Raw genomic sequence first — 26366 nt, forward strand, 5'->3', positions numbered from 1 at the left:
CTTCTAGATCACTGAACTTAAAAGAAATAAAAGCTCAAGCACCCAGCTTTAAGGAGTCTAGACTTTAATTCTTCGAGAGGAACTGTACTGGCTGAGAACAATAAGGTCCATCTTCCTCCGCAATCTCCTTCTAACCTTGACCAAAGCCTAAGGAGAACACAAAGCCAGTAAATTTCCAGTTCTGTTGTACTCTTTTACAATGAGGAGTCCAAGGTATATATAGTATTCAAGATGTTGATGCAGCATGGTTTTATACAATGTTAATACTGTTGGTTTTTTTTCTTCTTAGTAACTAGTTAACGCTAGTCTTTGTATGTCACAATAAGACTGTTAATACTCTAAAATAATTTTCATCAAAACTGTATGATAAATTCTATATTAAGTTATTTCAGACACTGTCCACCATATTGTTGTTGACATTATAGTAGAATTAAATTCCAGTAAGCAATCTAATGCTAGCATTAGAAAGCTTTACAAATTAACAGTTCTGACTTGAAAATTCACAAATCACTCCTTATTACAAATATCAGGATGCTCGCAGATGTCTAGAAGGAAATCACATTCAAATGCTTTTGAAATCAAACTGTTTAATATGTGTTAATGAATAATTTTTGGGGGATAAAAGAACAGGTTAAAAATTTTTATAAGTTTAAGGAAAAAAAATCTAAAGTTTTCTTTATACAAATACTAGCAAACTTAATGAATAAATTAGAAAATGTTTGTGATTTGCACTGGAAACTGTCTGGTGAAAACAATTATTTTTTATAATACATAATGTCAAGAGCATTATAAAAAAGTTTGTGTGGTTCAGTTCCAATAATTCTATGAATTGAAAGAATTTAACTGACCTCCTGTACTACCACAACCAGACACGCTTTCTCCTGGTGAATAGCCCATTAGGCCACCATTTCCATTTCCATTTGGATTAGAAGGCACTGTTGCAAGAAGACCTAAGCAACAAAATAAAATATATAGCCATAAAGAACGACAGGAAAAAAAAAAAAAAAAAAAAAAAAAAAGAGATTAAGCATAGTATGCTTTTTTTCCTCATGACAGCAAATTCTCCACCCTCACCCTGAGTGGTTTACCTTTATAACAGGAGAACATCTCTCTATATTGCCTAGTCCTGGGATCTTGCCAAGTAATTTTAATTCACAAATTATTTAACAGACATTTTCTATGTAATATTCTGCATAACTTTTCCCATGTTCATTAGTTACACGTATTCGCCGCATTGCACTGAAGTGCAATGCATCCTGATTCAATATCTAATATCTGAACATACTGACCACTTACACCTTCCTGAGCAATACAAGTGCATGTGGTTTTACCTCTCGGAGCAAAGGGGGCAGTCTTTCCTTTTGAGGAAGAATGCCTCCAGAGGTTGCACTGGTCTTATTTCAGCAACAGGACTTGCAAATGCATATAAAATATGGTTGAAGTTATGAACCATATTAATTTTCTAATCAGTGGTATTAAAACCTATCTGTACAAGAGCATCAGAATGCACAGACAACCTAGTTTAACAAAAATTTCCAAAAACCCACAGAAAAAAATTTCCAGGTAAGATTTGGAAAGAGGCGCTCCACTCAAGTTCCTTCTTCCCCTTTTTGGTTACATCTAATATTTTCATTTATTTGGATACACAACCACGGTCACCACACTGAGCTCACACCTGATTACCACTGCTATGGGAAAACATTAGTAATTGCTAGAAAGTGAGAGAAGTCTTCAAATAAATAAAGCAAATAGCATATAACCATACCTAGTCCTCTGTATCGTGAAAGCTGCTGGTAGATTTGTTTCATCCTTTCAATATTCAGACGGCTTGCCTCTGCATGATTTACCATTGGTTTGGGATAATTAACTCCAATAATACATTTTGCAGCCTTCTGGACACTCTCTGGGGCATTCCAAGGATCATAGATGTATTTTGCAGGGAAGCCTCTAAGTACTGGCAAATAACGTCTTAAAAAAAAAAAAAAGACGTCATTGTAAGTATAAAGGCACTTGGCAGTTTAAGCAATATCCATAAGATGCTGCAATTTCTGGACTGTGAGTTACCTGATATAATCCCCATTTGGGTCAGTTCTTCTGCCAAAACCCACTGGACAGTAGCAGTGAAAAAACTGCTGAAAGAAGGAACTACAGGATAGCCACATCCAGCTTCCAGCATTGACACTCCAATCTGCGTCAAGTAAGAGCTCTTCAAAGACCTTAAAAAAATTAGAGCAACAAGTTAGTCTGAACATAGCACACCTTCGAGACACCTACTTTTTCAAGAATTGTTCTGAGTTTCTGATTTCAGCAGAGGAAACCTAGCTCTTCAACACAGCAACACTTTCTTACATGGCAACATTCACAGAATTGCAAATACTCACCTAAATGCCAAACTCAAGAAGAAAAGTTACACATTCTTGCATAGACACATCCTTAAAAAAAAATCCTCAAAGGATGTCTGGAGCTTGACTGCTTTCAAGTGGCATTTGCTGATTTCAGAAAAATTGCTTCATTACATTACAACAAGAAAGGTTTGCAGACTTCCAGAAAACAGGGAAATCACAAAGCACATTTCAAACTCAAATTGTCTGAGTGTTGCACACCACCTTTCACAATGTGAGGAGTCCCAAGAGCAGAATTCAAGAGTTTCAAGGGAGCACAAACATTCAGAAGTTGTATTCTTGAAGGGCAATACTTGAATATTCAAGTCACAGCTTTGAGGATGTACACTTAAATTCTTGGAGGTTTATAAGCCACCAAAGCATGCTGAAGAATGGTAGGACAGATAATGAACCCTGATCTGAAGATAAAAAAAGTCTTCTCCGGTAACTGCTACCTCTATTATATTAAAAATAATCCATGAAGAAGTTGAAGATTTATGAGGGTTTTACTTCAAATCTGGAGCTCAATAGCTCTGAAACATTCAAGTTTCCAGCACTGATTGTTTTTTAATTATTAGCACAGAAAATACTAACTTGTATGAAAAGAAGTTTCTCTGCTCAGTCAGATCACTGGCAATACAGGTTAACAGGACATAAAGAGAAGCCTTATTCTTTGAAGGGGAACATTCAAGTACCTTTCACAAAAACAGTACATTGAGAAACAGTTTTTTAAACAGATGCTTAACATATATTTTTACAAGTTCCGATTTTCCTTTCTTGCATTGTCTCCAAATGTTCCAAATAAACTACCATCTTTCTTCATGCTACAACACTAAAACTTAACATCTTACTACTGCCACCCAACTTCAACTAATATTATTCCAATGTAAAGCCTAAATAAGGCAATATTATGAAACAAAGATCTTTCTTATACATTCAATAAGGCATTAATTCTACAGTATACACTGAATAAATGTTACAAAAGTATCTTTGTCTAAATATCTACAAGTGTTCTGGAAAAAATTCATTTAAAAAAAAGATTTATCTTAAAATATTTTTTAATAGAAAAATACTAATAATGTAATAAGATCTTTAGGTGAACATTAAGTGTTAGCACACAACTGTTCCACTAGATGCTGCCATGTACTAAGACTTCAGAAGTAACATCCCCGCGGAAGGCCAGATTAACTTTTGCTAGCTACAGATGTAGGAATTAAACATCCCTCCACTGCACAAGTCTGCCCCCCCCACAAATATTTGTATTATTTCAAAAGAACAAGTTGGCCTTTATCTGTAATATACAGCTTTGTCATTTGGCTGAGTTACCTATGTATGTGCATCTTCAATGTCTTTATCTATGAACTGCAAAGGAAGATTCCTAAAGCAGCTTATGTTGTTGTGTAACCAAGACAATTTTTTTTTTTAAACAAAAGGTGTTTGCTTACAACTGATTTGCTGAAGGTGAAATTTTGTAAGATTATATACATTTATAAATACGAGGTCACAATCCCAATGGCAAATATTTTTAGACTTCAAAAATAAATAATAAAAAAAACATTTTAAACTCTCATTGCTCAGTAAGTGATATGCTACCCTTCTAAAAATGTAAAACTGATTCAAAGGCTGAGATTAAATTATTCCATTATTTTATTCAAAAAACTGACATTTGTAATTTGAACTTCAGCATCTCTTGAATACTTGCATAGAAATTAATTCCACAAAAACTTCAGCCAAAATCACGCTGCCCATACTCACATTTCTAACACTGGGTGAAAGGACAGAAATTGCTGAAAGGACATTCTCAGCTTTTAGTTTTCTCCATTTAATTCCTGTGGTGCTTTCCCTTCACAGGGAAGCAGACACAAGACGCAAACAGAAACTGTTCACACAGTATGACTGGAAATCAGTTTCAATTACAAGAGTAATCCATGCTTATTTGCCAAGATTTAGGAAGAAACCTCCAATTTAAAAGAACTGCAGACCTATTCTGACTGCAAGAAATACTTTAATATTCCAATAAAAGGGGGCATTCACCAGGCAGAACTTCAGCACCACTGGTTTATCAGAACTGACTTAATTCTGCTACAGCTTAAAGTTTAAAACTCATCCTACACCACACAGTAATTCCAGAATGGCCATCTGAAACTTTAACAGGTACTTTAAGAAATTCACAAATATGAAAAAATACCTTCATTCCTTCTTCCCAGCTAATCCAGAGGTCACCTCGAGTCAAAAAGCATGCTACAGCATGCCGGGCTAAATGGTGAATCCAGCCTTCTTGACGAAGCTGCGTCATAATTGCATCAATCCAAGGAAAACCTGTCCTGCCTTCTGCCCACTTGGCCAAAGCCTCAGGATTCTTATCCCACGGAATTTGAACACAGATAGGATTCCCCTCCATTTTATCAAACCGTGGATTGTTAGTTGCCGCTGTGTAGAAAAATTCACGCCATAACAGCTGGCCATAGAGGGAGAGGGGAGGGGAGCTGTTCTTTTTTACCTGAAGATCATCATTAAAGGAAAACATTTTATTAGAAGTAGGGAAAAATCATGGCATCTAAGACTGCATAGCTGACTACGTAGAAATCATACCTTTTTGTACAGATCCGTTAACTTGAAATAAAAGAGACGACAGGACAAACAGCCAAAGCGGAGGTAGGGACTAAGCCCTGTAGGGCTTGCCAGAAGGGAATTTGCATTCATTCGTGGTCTTTCAAAGTTTGCTACCCAAGCCTTGGGAAAAACAAAACAAAACAAAAACCATACAGCAATATCAGACTACAGACTAGGTTGCAACTTGTAAGCATAAAGGGAGAAATCGTGCACTATCTATAACTGAATCCAGACAGCGGACAGATGATCATATTACCTACAATACCTGGAGGTCCCTCTTGAATCAGCAGAATCTCTAGAACATAGTTCACCTCAATGCAGAAGGCATGAACTGTCTTCCAGAACTATCTATCCCTTTCTTTTAAATACAGAGGAAACCTAGACAACTAGCAATATGTTAGCTTTGACAGGAATTCCCCTCCAAAGTTACTAAAAGTATGTTTCAAGCAAAGTTACCTCCAAAGAAAAAAAATTTTTTTTTTTAGTAGAAAATAGTATAATAGATTTTCTCTAAAATTCAAATTAGAAGACAACTTACTATCATCTTTCAAAACTAAGAAACATAACTTGATTTATATCAAGACTTCAAGTTTGTGGTTTTGATTTTTTTTAAAATGACTTGCCCATGGCTTTTACATTCCATTCCAAAGAACAACCATGTTTCTGATATGTCGTGCCTTGCAATGATCTGAAACATACCTTGCGTTCTAAATGTCTTTCCAATCGTGTGAGAGCTTCTGTTTCTCCCCCTGGCCATACTGCAGAAGGCAGACCATCCGTGTCAAAACCTGAAAAAACCAAACAGATACAAGGAAATTCCTTGTTTCCTTATACTGTAGGCCAACAAAATTCCAGCATATTGATACCCGACTACATTTTGTTGTATCTTGAGAATAACTCCAAATTGAACATAAGGCAAAGTATAAGTTTTAAGAGTATGCAATCAAATCTTATCAAAGCACATTCAATACCTCTAACTTGCAGCAAAAAAAAATTTTACTTTTATATTTATGTTACTAGTTTTACATGCTGACTGGTCTGTCTTCAATTCCACTTCTGTTTTTTTGCCTTTCTACCATTTTTCAAATTATTTTCAAGTTCTCAGCTCTGCAATATCTGGGCTATCCAAAAACCACAACTTTTTTTTTTTTTTTTTTTTTTTACAAATTACTAAGAAGCAACAATTGCTATTGTAATTTACAGAATGTCTAAAAACTTTTCCCATCAAGTTAAAAGCATGAATGCTATCTTCAGAACATTTTTAAGTTTCATTGCCCTTTACTTAAACAACAGATGGGGATTATTGCCAATTTGTTGATAAACACATACTTTACCCGCAAAAGAAAGATTAAAAGAAGGTAACAAGATTTCTTCCACACCCACACACCTTCTCCAAGATCATTCACCAGTTGCTTGAAATAACATGTCTCCCTACAGTTTAACCACTGTATACTGAGATCTTCTTTTCTTAAAAAGGCTTTAAAAGCAAGGTCTGTTGCATGAGAGTTCAAAGGGGCTAGACAGAGCAGCCAAAGCTTAGCTAAAAGCCATCCAGACCCTTTTGTTAGTCATGCCACATTATCTTGTATTTCAGCAGTAGTGGGGGAAAGGAAAGGGCGCGGAGGGATTCACAGGACAACAGCTTGATACTATTTCTTAAAATTAAATTTACAGAAGCCTAAGGCTTTTTTTTTTTTTTTTAAGATGCTCCTAAAACAATTATTTGCCTTATTATCATTTTTTTTTTGGCATTGCAAGGCAAGGGGATTTTTTAATTAACTTGTAAAATAACAGATTAATGACCTGAAGCACAAAGATACCAAATGCATTTAATGTAAAATGAACTATCAAAGACTATTAGTAGCTTAATGAATATTTGGTACCATGGGAAAATGGCTATGTTGCATTACAAGAAGCCAAACAGTACTTAGTGTAGTTTGATCTATCTGACCTCCCATTTAAAAGAAAACAACTAAAATTTACAGAGTTGATTATCCTTTTTTGGTCCTTTTGTATGTCATAATTGGCATCAATTTAACAATTAACCGAAAGTAGAACCTCTGTCATGGTTATTTTAAGTATTATGCTTCTAGTAGTAGATTCCATCTTACTTGTTTCACAATGTCAAAGCAATCTCAAAACATACCTAGCTCTTCAAGTGATGGGACACCGTATTTCTCATCATGGTCATCAGAAACTGGAGTAGTACATTTTTCCATTACTTCTGGGGTTATCGTCTCCACTGGCATCTCCAGTGGTTCCATTCTGCTAATTAGGGTCTGGAATCGCTTGTAAGTAAGAGGTGGCTGTCCTCCATTTAATTCTATTATTCTGGATTGGGGGGCGGGGGGGGGGAAGAGAGAGAGAAAAAAAAAGAAAAGTAGTATGTCAACAACAGTATAGAACATTATTTAAAAAAAAAAAATTAAATATACACATCCACACACATAGAAATATCTTCTTACCTGCCTCTAGCATGCTATATAAACATATAAACATCACAGATATACATGGTAATCCAGACAGTTTGAACTTTAATTTTACCATCCTTTTTTCCCCACTAGGGAGATATATAAACTAACTGCTTATAACCAAGTCAATTATTTTTCATTCCTGGGTTGAGGAAAGTCCCTCAAGAATAAGTAATTACTATGGACAGCTAAAGCAAAGAAAAATACAGATCAAAGCAGATGAGAGACCATAAAGATACATCCAAGGCACGTATAACACCATGCTATTTGCGTAAAAAACCCCTATTTGTCTATTTTGGTTAGATTGTTTTTGTTAGAAACCAGGACACAAAACAACTAAACAACAACAGATCTTTTTTTGGGGAGAAGTTACAGGCACGTTTGAGTAACTTCATTATAAGAGACAGATGATTAACATGATCATTATTTTCAGAAAAACCCCAAACCAAAACTGTATTTCAGATACAGTTGTGTATCATTTTGTGGAGTTGCAAAGTTCTACTCAATATGTAACAAAATTTAATGAATTAATAAAAGAGAAATATAAAACAAATTTGTAGCCTTCTTAACTATAAAGTGCTCTGTGTAGAAAGTAGCACACAATATCTAACCAAATACTACATAAAATTCATACTTTTTGCTTTTTAAAATCAGAGGTAATGGTAACTTACTTGTCTAGGTCATACAACGTATGGGAAATTCGAACGATGACCTCGACTCCAGCTTCACTAGCCAGCTTCTTAATCGCTGCATCTCTTTCCTTCCCAAATGGTTCAGAATCATATTCAATAGAAAGTTTTGCAATATTCCATTCCTGCAACATAAAACAAAAATGTACTCCTTCAGCAAGTCAGCTGCTTGATGGAGGACGAGGGAAAAGGAAACAGGAAGGAGAGGGACAAGATGGAACACTAGCCATTACCTGTGGATAGTTGTCAGAGACACACAAAGGCCCAAAATACATTTACACACCCAGATTCACAAAAATAAAGTTCAACGTTTTGCCATGTAAAAAGGAATTGGGCATAAAAAAGCCTGTATTTATTCATCCCATTAATGTGGGTGCACACAGTAATGGGACAACTTCTGTGCTAATTTTGAAAACTCAGCTCTGACTTTGGGATCCATATACCTTAAGAGACACAACACAACAGAAAGATGACAGGCTTTGTTCTGGACATTTATCAGCAGCAGTATCTTGCTCTGTAGAAAAGCTTTTCACATACGCCTGTCAGCTTTAACAGCAGAACTGAACGGGTTTTTAGGGAGGGGGGAGGCGGAGGGCAGGCAAAATACACCACCCACCCCCAAACCAAGCACCATACATTTTCCTTCCCTTTCTCAAATCCCTACCCCTCACCTTCCAGCAGAGACAATCTTAAAATTCTCAATTAAAAAAAAAAAGTCTCCTAAAAAGAGGATGCCTTAAGGAGTGCTCACTCTTGGAAAGAAGGCTCGACTCTTTCTGTCATGAAGTCTGCCAAGACTGACCCAGAAGGCCTTGAATCCTCAAACAACCTCCTACACCCTGATACAACATTTATTTTCCATTTCGTAATGTAAAGCACTGTCTGACAAGTTGCAGTAGATATGTTTCTAAATCTTTCTTTCCTCTGGCATATTGAAAAGAAAACAATAAAAAACGTGTCCAAGAGCCAGAGCCACGTCCCCAAGGGAGCCAAGGAACTCTGAGACAAGTGCTACATGATGTGAATACACCCAGATCACATCAGCATGAGTTAGGCATTTAGAAGAAGCATGGACACAAATTGCTTTGCTGGATGCTTTTAGCAATACTGATGCATTTGAAGAATTAGAGATCATTCCACTTCTGTTTTCTTTATCAAGCCAGTCCCAAAGAGCTAGACATACAGAGCAGACCAGGACAAACTGAAGAGAATGAGGCAAGAACCAACCAAAACTTGACTGGTTGAAGTTAACCTACAGGCATCAAGTGGGTGCCTGCTACTAGTGGAAGTTGCACCTCTAGTTAGAGGGAACCACCACCCTCAGGTTACTTGAAAAATGCCCAAACAAAAAAATAACCCAAAACCCAACAAAAGAACTAAGAGAATTTCGCAAAGATCTGCAAAGTCCACTGGTAAAAATATTCTGTCTCTATGCACTGCTCCAGAGGATGAGGATGACAGCCTACTGCTGCTATCGTCAGCACAATTATCTACTACTGCTGAAAACATGTGACACTGAATTCAGTGTCTTAAGGGAAGCAAAGCTGCTCTGAAGGACTGGAAAGAGTAAAGCAAACAGTCATATATATATATATGCATAAGACACACACATGAATGAAAGAGCCTAAAGGCCCTTGAGGGCTTTTGCAAGGATAAAGATAGATCAATGCTCTGCCTTTTGAAGAAATTGTCCTTTAGCTTGTGAAGAGTCCTACCAAGAAACAGCTGCGAAACATTCATTCCCAGGAAATCCACAAATGCTGGCATCTGTGATAGAGCTCCTGATACAAGGCTCTACGGAATTTCTACTACCTCCTACCATTATTTACTTAAAGTTATCTTCTCCCAGCCAAAAAATATCTACATGTGTTCCTCAGGGTCAGCATCATCGCTCACCTTTGAGACATTTAATGAGGATGATCTGAAAAGCTTGCTTCAGTCTTACATGCCCTTCACTGAACTGCAAGAGCCTGATGTACAGCTACTGCTCTGGCAAAAGAGGCTGTGGGATTAATGATATGAAACAGATGCATTTCCAGTTAGTCTTCAGCCAAAAGTTTTAAGTCCTCAAGAGCTTTAACAATGCCTCATTTATTAAGAAGGACATGGACCAGCTGGAGAAGGTCCAGAGGAGGGCCACAAAGATGATAAAAGGGCTGGAGCACCTCTCTTATGAGGACAGGCTAAGAGAGCTGGGGCTGTTCAGCCTGCAGAAGAGGAGGCTCCGGGGAGACCTGATAGTGGTCTTCCAGTACCTCAAGGGGGCCTACAGGAAAGATGGGGAAAGACTGTTCAGTAGGGCCTGTTGCAACAGGACAAGGGGTAATGGTTTTAAAATAGAGGGGGGTGGATTTAGATTGGAAATTAGGAAAAAATTTTTTACGATGCGAGTTATAGAACACTGGAACAGGTTGCCCAGAGAGGTGTTTGATGCCCCATCCCTGGAAACGTTCAAGGCCAGGCTGGATGAGGCTCTAAGCAACCTGATCTAGTCAGGGATGTCCCTGCTCCTTGCAGGAGGGTTGGACTAGATGACCTTTGAAGGTCCCTTCCAACTCTAACTATTCTATGATTCTATGATTCTATGATTCAAGGCTAGAGGATGTCCTGAAAAGCCCCCCCATGAACAAATATATAATAAAGACAATTTATGGTTATTTAAGGAATCAGAAGACAAACAGATGTGAATGTTCTTTTTTGACAACTGTACACTATCTATATGACAAGTTATTTTCATTACCTTCTCAGCACTAAAATTAATATTCTGCAAATGTGGTACTCCAATGCTGTTAGGCATAAGAAGATCAGCCTAGTAGCAAGATCTGAAACATAGTTGTCAAAGTAGCCATTAAAGTATTTAAGAAAACTTGTCATAGGTCACTCAAATCCTGAAGACAATGCACACAACAGTAAGATTTTTGCCCCTATTTAAATGCAATCAAACCAAATTTGGCAGGCATATATAACAAGCTTGAATATCTAGGGGGTTGCAAGCAGCAACTAATGCCGTAGTACTCCTGCAGTAAGTTCTTCACTGAAGGGAAATCAAGAAAAGACCAGTCAGGGTATAATTCAGTCAGCCTTTCAAAACTAAAGCACAAGAACGAAGACAGAAATTTGAGTTTTGGTTGAGTTTTCAGCTTGGTGTTGAAGACTTGGGAATAAAAATCTTGAACAGATGATCTCTTTGGAAAAACAGATAAGTTCCCCTCCCTCTTCACCCCAGTCTTGCTTGTCTCAGTCACCTCAATCCCGTAAATAAATTATTATCCATGGAAAACAAATTAAAATCAGTAACAATCCCTCACAGCTTTTATTTGCTCAGTAAGACCCTTTTCCACAAAAGCCTAAAATTTTTTTACTAGAAATCGCTTTTTACCTGCACTATGCTTTTACCAAGCCTACTGTCAGCAAAAAGCTTATTAAATCACTTTTAATGGCCAAAAAGCAACCACAAAAGATATTCCACCCAAATAAAACATTGTTTTTAGAGGTCACGCTTTGAACCTGGGTTCACGCACATAGAATTACATGTCAATATTTCAAAGGGAATCTGGAAAGGAAAATTCAGTAACATACAGTACCTACACTTAGCAAGCCCTTAGAAATCAGTTCCATTTCCAGAAAGAAAAACTCAAAACTGTGAAGTCTAATAGCAACTCAGTTAAATTGGCGATATACACATCAGAGGTGAAAAATCAAAATTAACAAAAAGAAGCTTAAAGAGAAACTACAAGAGAAATTAAGTATTTGCATGGATAACAACCTGCACTAAAGTATACAGTAGAAGTTCTTAGTTGAAATTAGCTTGACAGTCATATTCATGCATAGAAACAGCAACTGCAAGATGGCATTTACCTTAAAAAGTCTGGGGAAAACATCTGCTGGCTGTCCACGAATAACAAACAAACGTGAATTCAGTTTCCGTAGATTGGCATCAAGGTCCTCAAGACACTGAAGCAGGAATCTGCAAGGAATAGTAAAGAAACATTTATTTTCTGAGGCAAACCAGACAATTTTACAACAGAAGGGAACTTTGAGGAACAATCATTATCAGACCTTCGGTATTTGGTGCATATTTGGGTGATGCATGCATGTTCACCTTCAAATCACACTTAGCTTACAGTAGTTTAACCGCTACTAAACTTAATCCAGGTCCTTCTTACAACACAGCAGCCTGAACCATTACTAAAAACAGCATACCACAGGACCATACGGTCGTAACTAACCCTTTGGCCTTCATTTATTAAAACAGCCCTCTATATAACAAACAGTTTCATGCAGCTTGGCTGTAACCTCACCTGAATTATTTAATAAGCAAATCAGCAAACAAGGGGGGAAAAAAAAAGGTGGGGAGAGGAATGGGGTGCTGCAAGTCTTCAAGAGGAACAGGTAATTGCACGGAGGATGTTGAGATAGGTTCACATCTGCAAAGATTTATGGGTGGGTTCAGTAACTAAAAATAAGTCCAATGGTGAAAGTTCTTTTGGGGAAGAAATAAAAACAAAAGGAAGGAGAGGAAAAATGGAAACTCTCCCTTGCAGCCAGCCAGAGAGGTGTTGGGGATCCCCAGATGAATGCCCTTCCCCTGGACTCCTCTCCAGCATAGCAAGCAGCTCCTCTCCAATATTTTGCCTTGTAGTAAATAATATTATTTTCGTCAGAAGCTACTCAAACCCTGTCAGCTGTTCTTATTCACTATGCTATTGGCACTCAAAGTGCGTGTTGATCAGTGCAGTCACGGAGTCAGAGCCTGCCAGTCATTAACCTCTGTGCATGCACACGCGCATTGGATCCCCTGCCATAAACCAAAAGCTACACCCAATAGAGGGGAAAAAAAAAGAGGAGATTCCCACACTGCAGACCATTATTCCTGAGAGAGTCTGCTGTAACAACACCATGTGCGGGCGCAAGGCCAAGAGGGCAACACCACAGGAGCCACTGCCCGCGACCAAGGCAGGCAGAGCAGTGCCACAGAGGCCTGGAGACGCTGCACCTGCAGCCTGGGTGAAAGGCGCGGAGCTACCCGGGAAGGGCAGGCTGCCCCACCGCAACTGCCCAGAGCGTTACAAAGACAAAGGCACTGAGCAACCAGGTTTACCAAAATCAGGAGTTCATAAAACACTGGGGTTTTTAAGCATGAATCCTAACAATCAGTTACAATGAAAACGCTACACCTTCTAGAACATAACATACAGGACTATTGTAAATCTACCAACATTTTTTACATTTTCTAGAGATTTAGCAACACATAAGTGATGCCTATCTAACGCGTATCACTCCAACTTTATATGGAAAAAAAATTATTAAAATGAATATATAGGAGGCTGGCAGGAAAACTCCCTAACTGCTACTAAATGCCAAAAACGCATGGCTTACTTAATCTGAAAAAGTAAGAGAAAGCAAGCAATCCTGAGAGGAAGCCCAGTGTACAAGAATGCAACTGGTTCTTGGTTGGCAATTATGCTTTTATGTTTAATGACTGGAACAAGCCAAAAATGTCCAATTCTTTCATTTTGCTAAATTTGATTTTGAAAAATACTCCGGGGTAGTGAAACCATGAAGTAGGATGTGTTGTATCGAAAAATAAACTTTTGTATACTCCTTTAGTTAGAAACCACATAGGAGTAGTTTTAAGAATCAGATGAGAATCACACAGGCTTCTATCAGAAAGGACTTGGGCCTCACATTCCCAGGCCAAAGTCACTTCCAGTTGGACTCTGAGAAGTACAGCTTCATTTTATCTCTTTTTTAAACCTGGAATGACAGACTATCATTAATCTTATCCACCTGAATCTTGCTTTCAAAGAGCACGTGCCTTCACTTATACTTCACAAATCAATGTGAAGACAAACTGCAATAGTGTCCTGCATGCGTTTGGAACGGTCCAGGAAAGTCTGGGTTTTTTTCTTGGTGGGGTTTTGTTGCTGTGGTGGGGTTTTGGTGTGGGGGTTTTTTTTGCCTTTTTTTTTGGTTGCTTGGTTTTTTAACTTTATATCACAGAATATAGGAAAAGGGTATGAAGAGAAACTGGTGACATAAAAGGGTCATAACTACTCAAAGTAAAAATCTATCTTTCAGAAAATTGGTTTTTTTTTCCTATTTACATCTCAGTTCCTTCTATTTTCTCTCTCTTCTCTTCCTACCTGACAGACCATAACATACAACTTCTAGCCTGGACTTGGCACAAAATCCTATTCAAGAAGATTACATGCGCTGACCTGGTCTCCAATTCACGTCCAAGATCCCTAAACTTGCCCTTAATACTGTTTAATCTCTATTTTGTTGGTTCCCCAAATCCCCTTTATTATCTCTCTTAACTATCTCTTACCACACACTCCAGCATCACAATCTCCATAAAACTCTTTCATGTATTTAACAAAAGCAATGATGTAGACTCAAATTGTTTAATAGACGTAGGAAGGGAGCAGGAGAGTGGCCAGGAGACACACACACACTCTCCCTACGCAAACAAACCCAGAACAAATAAACAGCCAAACCACAGCTTGAGCTGCAAAACTCACTGAAAGCACACTGTTCAAAAATAATAGACCAAATTAAACCCTAGTGACCCTATGATACTTACAGGAACAGTAATGCAAAAGCATACTGCTTTTGACTTTCAGAACACAGATTTAGTTTATGAGCATATTTGAATCTTTCAGTTGGAGCAAAGGTGTTTTAACAAAATGTGCCGCAAATAATAATCAATTTTGTTTTCACCAACTATATTTATGCTATACCACATCTAAAGGCATTTTCTCATTAAAGCGTTAATAAAATTTGTCTAACATAAGAGCCTTTACACAGATTTATAAAATCACAGAATAGTTTGGGTTGGAAGTGACCTTTAAAGGTCATCCAGTCCAACCCCCTCCCCCCAGTAGTGAGCCCTGCTCAATTAAAAATGAGCTGTCTTAAATCACTGCTTTCAGATACAACCTCTACCAAAAAAACTTAATAGTTGAAGCAACTACTTACCATAATCAGTTTTCACCTCCTCTTTTTCTCATTAGTACCTTAAAATTTGCAGAAGCAGCACAGCATCTTTACTGTGGTTAAATGCATACAAATTAATACCTAGCTTTAGATATATCCAGACACAAATTACTCTGAATTTAAGGAAGGAAAATTCTACCTTTCTGAACATCTGAATTCAACTGGCATGTTAACAGATGACTGTGTGAACAGCCCTGCGTGAAAGGAAATATTTTAACTATATCAACTCCCTGGGACAAATTCTAATTCTTGCACTTTCTCAAATTTTGGCATGGCATTGTAATGCATTGCATTAATCTCCTGTCCGAGCAAATTATTGTTTCATCTATAACATACCCAGCTATGTCAGGGAGGAGTAATAACATATCCACAACAGGCACACCCCTCTGCATACTAATAGAAAAATAATAAAATAATAATTTTCAGCACTCAACACACCATCACAGTGAATTATTATGGGATCTGGAAGAGGAGAGTTTTTAGTTTTCCAAGGTAACATTTTGACTGGTAAGACTTGTTTGCAAGTGAAATAATTCTGAATTACTCTAATGCCATGCAAGGGCACTCGCTGCAGCACAGGAACAGGCAGGTGTTTTGCTCAGTGCAGACATTTAAACATAATTAAGAGCAGAATTCTAGGATAGACAAGGCAAAATTATTTGAGCTTTCCCTCTGAAGAGGTACACCCAATTGCCCACAAACATGTTCCTTTCACAGTATAACACAAATGAAAATGAATAGTAAGTTAGTCTGTGAACTGAACCCAAATATGATGCCTCCATTGCATAAAAAGTAATTTATTTTCAATGTATGAGCTCTTGAGGCAAAGCTTCTTCATAGCAGCTATGAAGTAAGACCTACTAGGCTTGAACTCTATTATACTTTACACTGAAGTGTGGCAATTAGGAGCTATTTAAATCTCTCCCTACAGTAACAGGTCATGTTTCTGAGTCTGCAATCTAAACCAACTTTTTCCTCTCAACCTAACGGTCAATGGGAAAGCACTTTCTTTTGCAATTTGAATAAGTTTTTAAAAATACATTACATGACTTCATCACAAAGACACAAAAATTATGCACAGATACTATTTATCAGATTAGAGCATCAACCCAGGTTTCTGCATCTGGTCTTCCAATTTCCCTTGGACAAACCAGAGGAAGGAAAGGTTCACTATTACGGTAGCAAACTATGTGTGGTAAATGCACGACTGAGGTGATGGTGTTAAGCAGAAAAACAAAAAAAAAAACCACACAAAAAAACCCCTAAACTTACTTATGGTAACACAGAGAGGATGCCGATGCAAAGCATACCTGCCTTCAAGCAACTTTCTTAGAGGGCATTATATAGATTTTGCTCAGGGTCATTCAATTATGATATTCAGTATTTTCATGAAAGCTTCTGAAGACCACATTCTTTAAAAGACACGCACGTAAAATCTGAGGACTTTGCTTCAAGAAACTCCACAATCTTCCCTGCTGCTAATTATGCAAGATCCACTTGGGGTCTGAAATCTAAACGAAATGTTCTGTCCATCTGCATCTTAAGAGTGACCACCAGAAACTGGTTCGTGTAATACAGACCATAATTTTAGCTACGACGCAGATGAAATAAACCAGTACCATCGAGGAAGAAATTCTTAAATAAATAATTGTTAACACAGTTAACCATTAACTAAATGAACAAAACTAAGCACTACATGATGCAGCCTTCCTGGCTCTGCACTGGTAACATGATTGAAGACTTTCTCCAGAGAAGAAGTCGTGAGTAGTCTGTTAAAAACGTAGCCTTTTTATTTAGGAGGAGACTTGCAAGAAGGATACTTATAGGCACACTGTTTAAGGCTACCGTTAAGACTTGTTGAGTTATTTTTAGGAGTAATAAACACCCAGAAACCATAATCACATAGGAGCATCCTCGCCAGTATGAAATGAGGACAGTTACTGAGAACTGAATGGACTTAAAATGCAATTACTTTTCTTTCAGGTGTCATTCACATCTGAAAACGGTGGTGTTAAGCCATTAAGAATCAAGAAATTTCAGTTTCTGTTTTTTTTTTTTTTTTCCTGAACTGATCCAGATTCTGAATTTAACTGTTAGGCAAGGCAGGAGTCAGACTGCACAGCCAGTACCACACAAAAGAAAGGAATCTAGTCAGGCTTCGTCATTCTGAGGAAGAAGTTTAAAAAGTTGAGTGAAAAAGAACAGTGCTAAAACTGGTTTAATTCCTCAGTTTAATTAACACTTTTACCTATGACTGGTCAACTTCCAGGAGTCCATCCAAACTTCTGTTTAGCCAAATACCGTCTATCCTACCCACTAGTCCTCATGTTGAGCCATCGATTACAATTTCTCCAGTGAAAGAAAAGCACTGTCAAACAAGAGACTACGTCGTTATGCAAATCTGATCGCCACCCAGACTTTGTCTATCAGAATTATCTTAAGCAGTCTGTCTGCTAGTTTAATTTTCCTATTCCATTTTTTTTTCCCAACATCGCTATCAGATATTCTTCCTTCATCTTTCAGAGTTTAGTAGAGCTGGATTTAATAACAAGAAAGAATATTACATACCGTGTAACATTAACCACCTTTTTTTATTTGAATGAGGAGAGTTTACAGCATTAGATGCTGGCTGTATTAATAAATTATGCAACATTTATTTCTCTTCATGGAAAAAAGGGAGAGAGAGTGAGCCTTTCTTTCACACATATCTGCTATTTTGCTGTATGTCCAGCTAGGTCATTATGAAAGTCCAATATCATATGTATTGGTATATAAGTGATATTATTATGTATCATATACCTCATACCAAGTTCTACAGGAATCGTAAGGCGGATTTCATCTAATACTGAAACAGTAAGAGATACTGAGAAGTATCTCAAATCTGATATAGCTATATACAAATACCTAAGATTTTATCAGTGTACTTTCCTGTTAGATTGCCAACCACTGTGTCTTAGTGCGAGCAGTATATTCTTATGAAACTATAAGAAGATTAAGCTCAGACAGGATTTAAGTGTTATGTACACTCCACAGCATCCCTTGGCAGCAAGCCATAGTAATATTTTCCTATTACCAAATCAAGGTCACAGACGCATGCCTTATTATATTACATTGTTTCAGCAAATACTGCATACAACTTCCACATCCTAAAAAGGTATGCAATAATAAATTTCATAGAGGTATTATCCTTTAAGCTTATACACAAGAGCAGGAAAAAGTTCACATTATTAAACTCCAGATACTTAAGTGAAGCGGCTGTGGAAGCTAACTAATCTCCTGCAGGGTTGCTCTGTACTCAGTGAAGAAAAAACAGCTCCTTCAGAGTGCAGTTCAGGACTTCAGCATCTTTCATAACTTAAGAAGAGCTGATCCACATAGAATCATCAAATAGCTTGGGCTGGAAGGGACCTTTAAAGGTCATCTAATCCAACCCCCCTGGAAGGAGCAGGGACATCTCCAACCAGATCAGGTTGCTTAGAGCCCCGTTCATCCTGGCCTTGAACGTTTCCAGGGATGGGGCATCTACCACCTCTCTGGGCAACCTGTGCCAGTGTTCCACCACCCTCATTGTAAAAAAAATTCCGAAAAAAAAAAGAAAACCACAGACCATGAAGTGCGTCACTTAACTTTTTTCCTCTAATATCTACTACTGTTACAATCTTCAAGCCAAAGCAGAGCTGTGATGGAAGAACGAGGCACGATACACCCAAGCCCATGTACAGCTGAAATACTCCTAATTGCTGTAAAAGATATTCTTAAACAAATTCAACTCTTTGAAAAGCATGAAAGAAAGGGCGTCAAACAATATTTGGGAGAAAGCAATGTTTAAAATTTAATCTAAGTTGAGTTCTTTTGAGTGCACCTTCTTTGAAGCTAAGTAGTAAAGACCATCTCACATATGGAGTCGGGCCAGAATACCAACTACAGCAAGCACTACTGCAACAAAATCACTTCAATCTAACTTAGCTTACATTGGACACAAAGCTAGCGTTTCCTTACATATCATTCCTTATTAATTTCTTTCCAATGGAACTAGTTGTTCAAGTTTAGCATTCCCCAAAGGACAGAAACACTATTTTTTTTGTCCTATTCAAAAGACATCTATAATCTCCCAAATAGCAATCTGTATTTGGCTCCTATTTTGTCAACTGTACGTCACAGCAAATACTGCATTTAACTTCTGTAAAGATCTGGATCTCAACTTCACATTCAAAGGGCACCTATTATTCATCTGAACTATTCCCATACAACTAGCAACAAACATCTCAAATTACTTGCTTGTTACAAAGGTCAGCCTTCTCATGATACGGGGCTAACAGGCTCACAGCTTCTTAAATCTCTCTCCCAGTGTCTTCCCTTCTTTAATATATCTATTCTGAGTTTCTTTTTGTCTAACTCTCTAATTCCAATCTGATAAATCAAAGTCCTTATTATTTGACTTTAATTCCTTATGCCTACTCTTTCCAGAGAGAAACTAGTTGGATCCATAAAGGAAAACCCAAGAGCAAACAAATCTATTTGCAGTGGGGACAGCTGGGGAAATAGGACCTAGAAGCAAATTACAAAACTAAGTTACTTGAGAGTACAGACATGCTCATCTTTAAATAAATTTAAAACTCCTTATTCTCATGTACCCAAGTTCTTTTATTTAAATGAGCTGCTCATAAGGCTTGATGTAATTAAACCAGAGCTGGCCTGCTTTTTCTTCCTGCCACTGAATAAAATAGTTTAGCGTGTTGTTTTCGGCAATCTAAGCTGTCCATGAGAAAGTAACAGCTATGGCTCATTTCAAAAGAGCAGGCTGGATAAGAGCACTATAACAAGACAGTCTTAAAATCTGATTCTGAAGGACAAATTTTCTACTGCCCCTCATTTACTTCAATAAAAGCCTTTTACTTACCTTAAAGTGACCTTTTAAGGTTATAATTACTGCGAGTAAGATTTTGCAGAGTTTTACATTTCCCAGAAAAAATACTGTGTAAAATGAACATATTTCTCAGCTACGCTGTATAAATGAAGTCCTTAAGCTTAATTCTGTTGTCTCTTACTTCCCATGTCTGAAAAAACCTATTAAAGTAACAGAAGAGAATTAAGGATAGAGCTTAAATCTAGCAGCAAGCACTGAAATTGGTAGAAAGTTTGGAAAACAGAAAAAAACCCAAGCATTAAGCTATTCCCAAAAATCTTAATTAAAAATGACTGGATTTTATCTCTGTGGTGCTTGCCTTATGGTGGTCAGACACTCAGCATTATCCTAACTTTCCATTGCTACTCTTATGAATCAAGAAGGTAAAAATTTTCTGAACTGTTCTTTCAATATTGAAATTAGGCATTTACACCTGAATACAAGGTGAACAAAACATGTTAAGGTTTTTGAGTAATAACCATGCAGAAATAATGAATTTTTAAAAGAAAGAAAAAAAAAAGGTAAGCTTTGTTTATTAAACTGCCTAAGTCCAGAAAAGTTCCACTTTGTCCCAAACTTTCTTAGAGTATGAGTAGAGTAATGGAGGCAATGGTTCACTTCATGCTGCAGAGGCTTTCCACCTCAAAGTCTAGAGCTGATTAAAAAGATGCACAGAGTTCAGGAACGTAAGCCCTGGGATACAAAACTGAAATATAGCTCAAGACATAATAGATAAAAAAATTCAAATAACCACTAGATAAACATGCTATCTTAATCTGCCACAGCTGCAATACTGAAGGTCAGGACCAACACTGGGGTCAAGGACCAACAAAGTACCTCACTTGAATTAACTAAATTAATCTTGAAAAATTACATAACTACAGTTAAATGGAACATTCCGATAACTAAAAAGTGATAGCAGTTAGCTGAAAAGTTATTTTATGAAGAATGAAACTTTTTTAGAACTGTATTCTTACATTTTCCTTGTTTTCCCTGTCTGCCCACTCCTCTCAGAAGAAGGGAATGAACAAAATTCACCTCCTGAACACCGGTCAGATTTTTTTACTACTTTGACTGTTGAAAGAATAAAGGTAGACAACTGGAAAACATCAGCCTACACAGAATCACTTTGTTTCTTCCAGGTTGCTTGTGCCAGGATCGGAATTCATCGCAACACAGACGATGGACACAGGAACACTGCCAATTTAAAGGGGGCAGGGGTGGGGGGGGGGGGAAGAAAAGGAGGAGGAGCACCAAGCCCAGCTTCCTGAAGGTGAATAAACTTTGTTGAAGACAAAGTAGTTAAAGAGCAGCAGTTGAATATCAAGCAAACTGTTAGCATTCCAGAAAAAGAGACAGTTTCCTTTTTTAAAGCTTCACATTATTTCTGTACACAAAACCAAAAGAGGAGTATTTGTAGGCTCTAAACTCTGGAAATTTAATCACCACTGATAAATAAGTATTATTGCTATGCAGAACCTTCAAGGAAGAAGAGATGTTCCCCACTAGAGGTCAAACTGAAGAAAAACAAATCTTATTTGCTTTAATCCCCTTATGTCCAACATCAAGGGGCAAGACCATCACGGGGGGGGAGGGGAAGGAGGGGGCGAGGGGGTGGAAGGGGAGTCTACAAAGCCTGCCGCTTTCATTGCTACATGTCTCATAACCTGATCATTTCCTTATATCACTTGTAAGAAGACTTCAATATGAATCAACAAAAATAGTTCCCTAAAGTAGGTCGTTGCTGCAGCAACCAGGCGGCTGTTTGGACTACTCCCTGCCACCATGACCTACTTTTCCAGTTATATGTAACCACTGTAGTAGGAGCCCAGTTTTCCTTCCCTTTGGAGCGGCTCTGAGAGGATTCCCGAACCACAGCCGAACTTTATCCCTAAGCAGGACCGAGGAAGGCTCCCAGCAGGTACGAACTGCAGCTCGCTCCTGCTCCTCTGTGTCGCATTTGGAACCGTTGGCTGCTAAAGGTTAAATGAAACCCAGTACGGGGCTGGGAGTTCAAAACGTACCAAGCACATGTTCAAAACCCGAGGAGCTGATCAAAACACAGAAGGGGAGGGTGTTAAAGCGAACAGCAGCCCTGCCAGAGCCAGCAGCTGGCAGCCTGCGTCAGCACGGACGGGCTGCCGCTGCGCTGCGTCCCCGCACAGGCTAACGGACGTCATCTTCTGTCACGGGTCTAAACAACAATACAGCCGCATACAAGAACCACCCTCGCGAACGACAGGTAAAGCTAACACATTTTTAAACCCTCTTTAACCCTGCATGGACAGTGGAACAGGGACATACACACAAAAAAAAAATAATAAAATTGGGGGTTGGACTGGATGACGCTTAAAGGTCCCTTCCAAACCAAACCATTCTGTGATAAATCCAGGAAGTAACGTTGACAACTACTTAATTTCCTGTTTACTGTTGCTGTTAACGACCATTAACCTTACAACAAAGGAAAAAAGATTACCAGTGCAACTTTTCATTGAACCATATCGTAACCTCATGAAGAAAATTATTACCTCTGTAGAAATAAGCCTACGAGGCTTCAAACATCAATCACAGTGACTGGTGCTTAGGCATTTTTTGGATCAATTTTTGCAAACCTTACCTTCAAAAGTTTTCATTCAAGGTAAAATTTAAGAGGCAAGCACAAGAGACCAACACTTCTAAGCGAAAGACAACTCTTTCTAACAAAAGGCAAGCTAGGCATTACCATACAGTACGTCCTAACTAAAACTGTAACAGAAGGGTTCTGACAGAGCTCATACCACGAAAGCAGAAAAACAAAGCACACACAGCAAAGCTCTCCAAAGCTTCCTTTATCTTAAATCTTCTTAAAACTTGTAAGTTCTGCAGGCAAAATACTGGAATCAATGACAAGACAGTACTGTGAATGGAAAAGTTTTTGAAATTTCCACCACACTTCCACTTGGGAACAAATCATATACAATGAGATAATTACTCCTGCAAATCTCACTCTTGAAACAGAGCAGAAAAAAAAAAAACAAAAAAAACCACACCTAAAAACTGTTTTTACTTTACCATTGCACTTGACAAGTGCACGGCAGCAGTTGCAAAGGTAGGATTCTGGAAGAAAGATGGACTAGCAGAAGAAAAATATTGTAGACTTATGAAAAAAAAAATCAGAGAAGCTGCTGCTGCGAGAGCAACATCTGATCCCTAGTAACACTTTTCAGTTTGAAAGCGTGACCTCCCATGCCAAAAACGCAAGCTCCATTGTGCTCTCATATGGAAGTAGTGTAAAGAACTGGAGTAAAACTTTCAGTGCAGCATTGAAGAACTTTTCTTTGACAAAGTAACAGAAAGTTTCAGACTTGGCACTGAAAAAGAGAGGTCGGTGGAGTTATAGTTGAAAGAAAGCAGAAAGCCAAAATTTGAAATGTAAAAAGAGGAAGATCCACATTATCCCCACAAATCCACAATTTTCTTCATGGTTTGGAAGAAAAACACATGCTCTCTGAAATAAGTACTTTTCACCAGTAAATTTATTGGCAACTAGCTTACAGAAAGGAAAATTTCAATCAAATGAAAACAGCTCTCCTCACTGAAAAACACCAAGAATACGTGATCAATACCAATCTTTAGGTCTCCCTATATTATGAAAGCCTTGAAATATAAGGGGAAAATACACCACAGTGAAAACTGAACTGTCAATATCACACCAGTTTAAAACTTTTTCCTTCATCATAAACTGATGAAACTACATATTAGTAGATGTTTCCAGGTCATACCAGTTAAAGAGTGTGCTGAATGAAAGAAAATAAAAAAGTCATTCATAAAAAGTAATTTTAAAAGCATTTACAGGATTTGGGATACACTGCATAATAGCAGCTATGTTGTCTAAAAAGAAGCACACAAAGCACAGTAAACTAGATCTTAATAAGCCTGCCATCTACTGAAAAATAATGGTGTAAAGTCACAGGAATTATCCCTAGGCAATCCAAATAAAACAAATAATTCAGATGACACCTTTTGCTTGATCACCCTCATTAAGAGTTGGATAATTTCAACTTCTTGAGTTCACTACTAGCAAGACTTACAAAAACAAAGAACAAAACTAAAACACAAGCTCCTCCCCAAAGACCCTTTTGAAACCTGGATGGCAAAAATTACTCTGTAGAATAATTTATTTTAAATGCATATCTCAGTTTTACAGATGTAGAATCATGCCTCTCCCATGAGAGAGGAATAAGGAAAATAATACTAGGTAATCTCTGTTAAGAGCTGTATTGTTCTCTTTTTCTGCTATAAGACTCCTAGGAAAAAAAAAAAAAAAGTTTGTTTATTCTCCAGAATGTGAAATGTGAAGGGGGGGGGGGGTGTGAAGAAAGTTTCAACTCAGGGGAAACTCACAAGAGAACACAGGAAAGAAAAAGTTTACTCCATTCTTCAATTAATCCAATGTATTGGAAATCAAATCATTCATTATTTTTAATGCCAGTTGCTCTATCAAATGGAGTTTCACAATTCTGGACACTTCTCCAGTACTTCAGAACTACACAGATAGTGAAACTGAGATAAAGCTTGCCATGGCATTCTGTGTCTTCAGTGTACAGCAAAACTGGAACCAGGCAGACCATGATCATATTTTATGAACTGTACCAGGCATGAAGTAACAAGCAACCTACATGAAAGAGCAAGTTATTTATTTATGGATCTTTCAATGAAAGTTGCCCTCCTATTTCTGTTTGCCCCACTCTCTAAACTGCAGCACAGTTTACCCTTTACCTACAAGGTAAGTAGAATATTGGCATGAAGGAAAAACAAAAGCCTGCGAGTGCTGAACTCCACCGGCTCCTTACTATGAAAAGTAAAGCATTTCCTAGGTCATGGATTCCACACTTTAGATAGATAATAGATAGAAAAATCAAAGTTGTCCATACAGGAATTGTTCCTCAGTAACCTGTGCTGTAAATATTTCATCTCCATCACTGAAGAATCAATAATAATATGTATTCATGCTTCACAACTTCCCCATTTGAGTTTAAACAGATTTCTTTTTCCACCATCTCTAGTTCTAATTTTTAAAGAGCAGGAGTTCATGTTCTGAAAGGAATCAAGCTATAGTGCAAGAATTTTGCAGCCTTTAGTTTTCACAGCTGTGCAAAAGTCACAAACACTAACAGAGGTTAAAAAAATGAATGCATGTGACTGAACAGGAAAGGACAAGCTTTCCTACAAATCAAGAAGCACAGAGACAAAGTAAGTTTCAAAAGCAGGCCTTGAAAACTTCTCTAGTTTAGTTGCAGGAGGAAGCAATGGATAACACCAAAGCTCAGGTGTACAGGACATCACACACCTGTCACTACAGAAATTAAGACTTGCAGGACACATCCTGACCAATGTTCAACTGGAAAAAATTCCTTCTGCCTCTGATAATCTGGACAGGTTCCATCCTATTGCAAAGAACTTGTTGCAATAGCACTTTTCAAACAGATTATGAACAATAATTTGACACTTGAATTTACTTCTCAAACCCCAAGTATTATCAAATTCTTATTTCCTACAGAGGTTTACCCATATAGACTTTCAGACCTTTCAAATGCTAATACAATTAAAAAAAAAAAAAAAAAAGAAGAATCAAAGTATAGAATTTAAGGGGAAAAAAAAAAAGCATAGTTTAGAAAGCTGTTTACTACAGCTCAGCTACTGTCTAAAATAACACTAACAAAGTTCATGTAATAATTTTTATTATCTCTCCATTAGTAATTGGTATGCTCTCAGATTAGTAACTGTTTCAAAAGTAGAGATATACAGGTGGACTTTTGCCACAGCTGTCTCCATTTACACACTTGAAACACAACACTGCAATATTGATGTGTTTTCCCCAGTCCTTTCCAGTCTGTCCTTCACCTCCACTAAAGCTTTATTCCTGCACAAAGAAATATCTACACACACAAAACTCCAAAGCAGTGAAAGTAAACGCCTAACAGTGACCTGAAAAATATATGGAGGCTTTGGGGTTAGAAGAACATTGCAATTACAGTTCACCTGCTGACCTAGATTGCAAAGAACTCGAAAGACAGAAGTATATAGAAGCACAGAAACTAACCTTGCTCCACGTTTAAACTGGAGTTCTAAAAATTTAGTTAAAATGTATTGCATTAAAATACCGTAAAGTTCTTACTCTGGTAATCAAATCCAATCCTTTCCTAGAGGTAAGCAAAAGCACGGCTACTAAACCTGCTAAAATGTGATATGCAAATTACTAAGCCCATAAAACACACAGGCACATACTCCCACACTACTTACACAACCCAGTCATGCTCAGGCTGAC

At 37.7% G+C, this 26366-nt stretch overlaps 1 protein-coding gene across 2 annotated transcripts in view; it reads right to left on the reverse strand.

Annotated features, from left to right (window-relative positions):
* The window catches only part of CRY1 (cryptochrome circadian regulator 1), a 38477-nt gene that overhangs the window by 4562 nt on the left and 7549 nt on the right, over positions 1-26366 (reverse strand). For both annotated transcript variants that reach the window (XM_086753885.1, XM_086753893.1), the window contains exons 2-10: positions 12013-12121; positions 8137-8279; positions 7141-7325; positions 5694-5782; positions 4974-5114; positions 4570-4881; positions 2065-2216; positions 1766-1968; positions 849-950 (exon numbers count right to left, since the gene is read on the reverse strand). In XM_086753885.1, coding sequence (XP_086610011.1) covers positions 849-950; positions 1766-1968; positions 2065-2216; positions 4570-4881; positions 4974-5114; positions 5694-5782; positions 7141-7325; positions 8137-8279; positions 12013-12121 — 1436 coding nt within the window. The remainder of the gene's footprint in view (positions 1-848; positions 951-1765; positions 1969-2064; positions 2217-4569; positions 4882-4973; positions 5115-5693; positions 5783-7140; positions 7326-8136; positions 8280-12012; positions 12122-26366) is intronic.

Source organism: Chlamydotis macqueenii, chromosome 1, assembly GCF_036417535.1.
Source record: "Chlamydotis macqueenii isolate bChlMac1 chromosome 1, bChlMac1.mat, whole genome shotgun sequence".
Classification (NCBI taxonomy): domain Eukaryota; kingdom Metazoa; phylum Chordata; class Aves; order Otidiformes; family Otididae; genus Chlamydotis; species Chlamydotis macqueenii.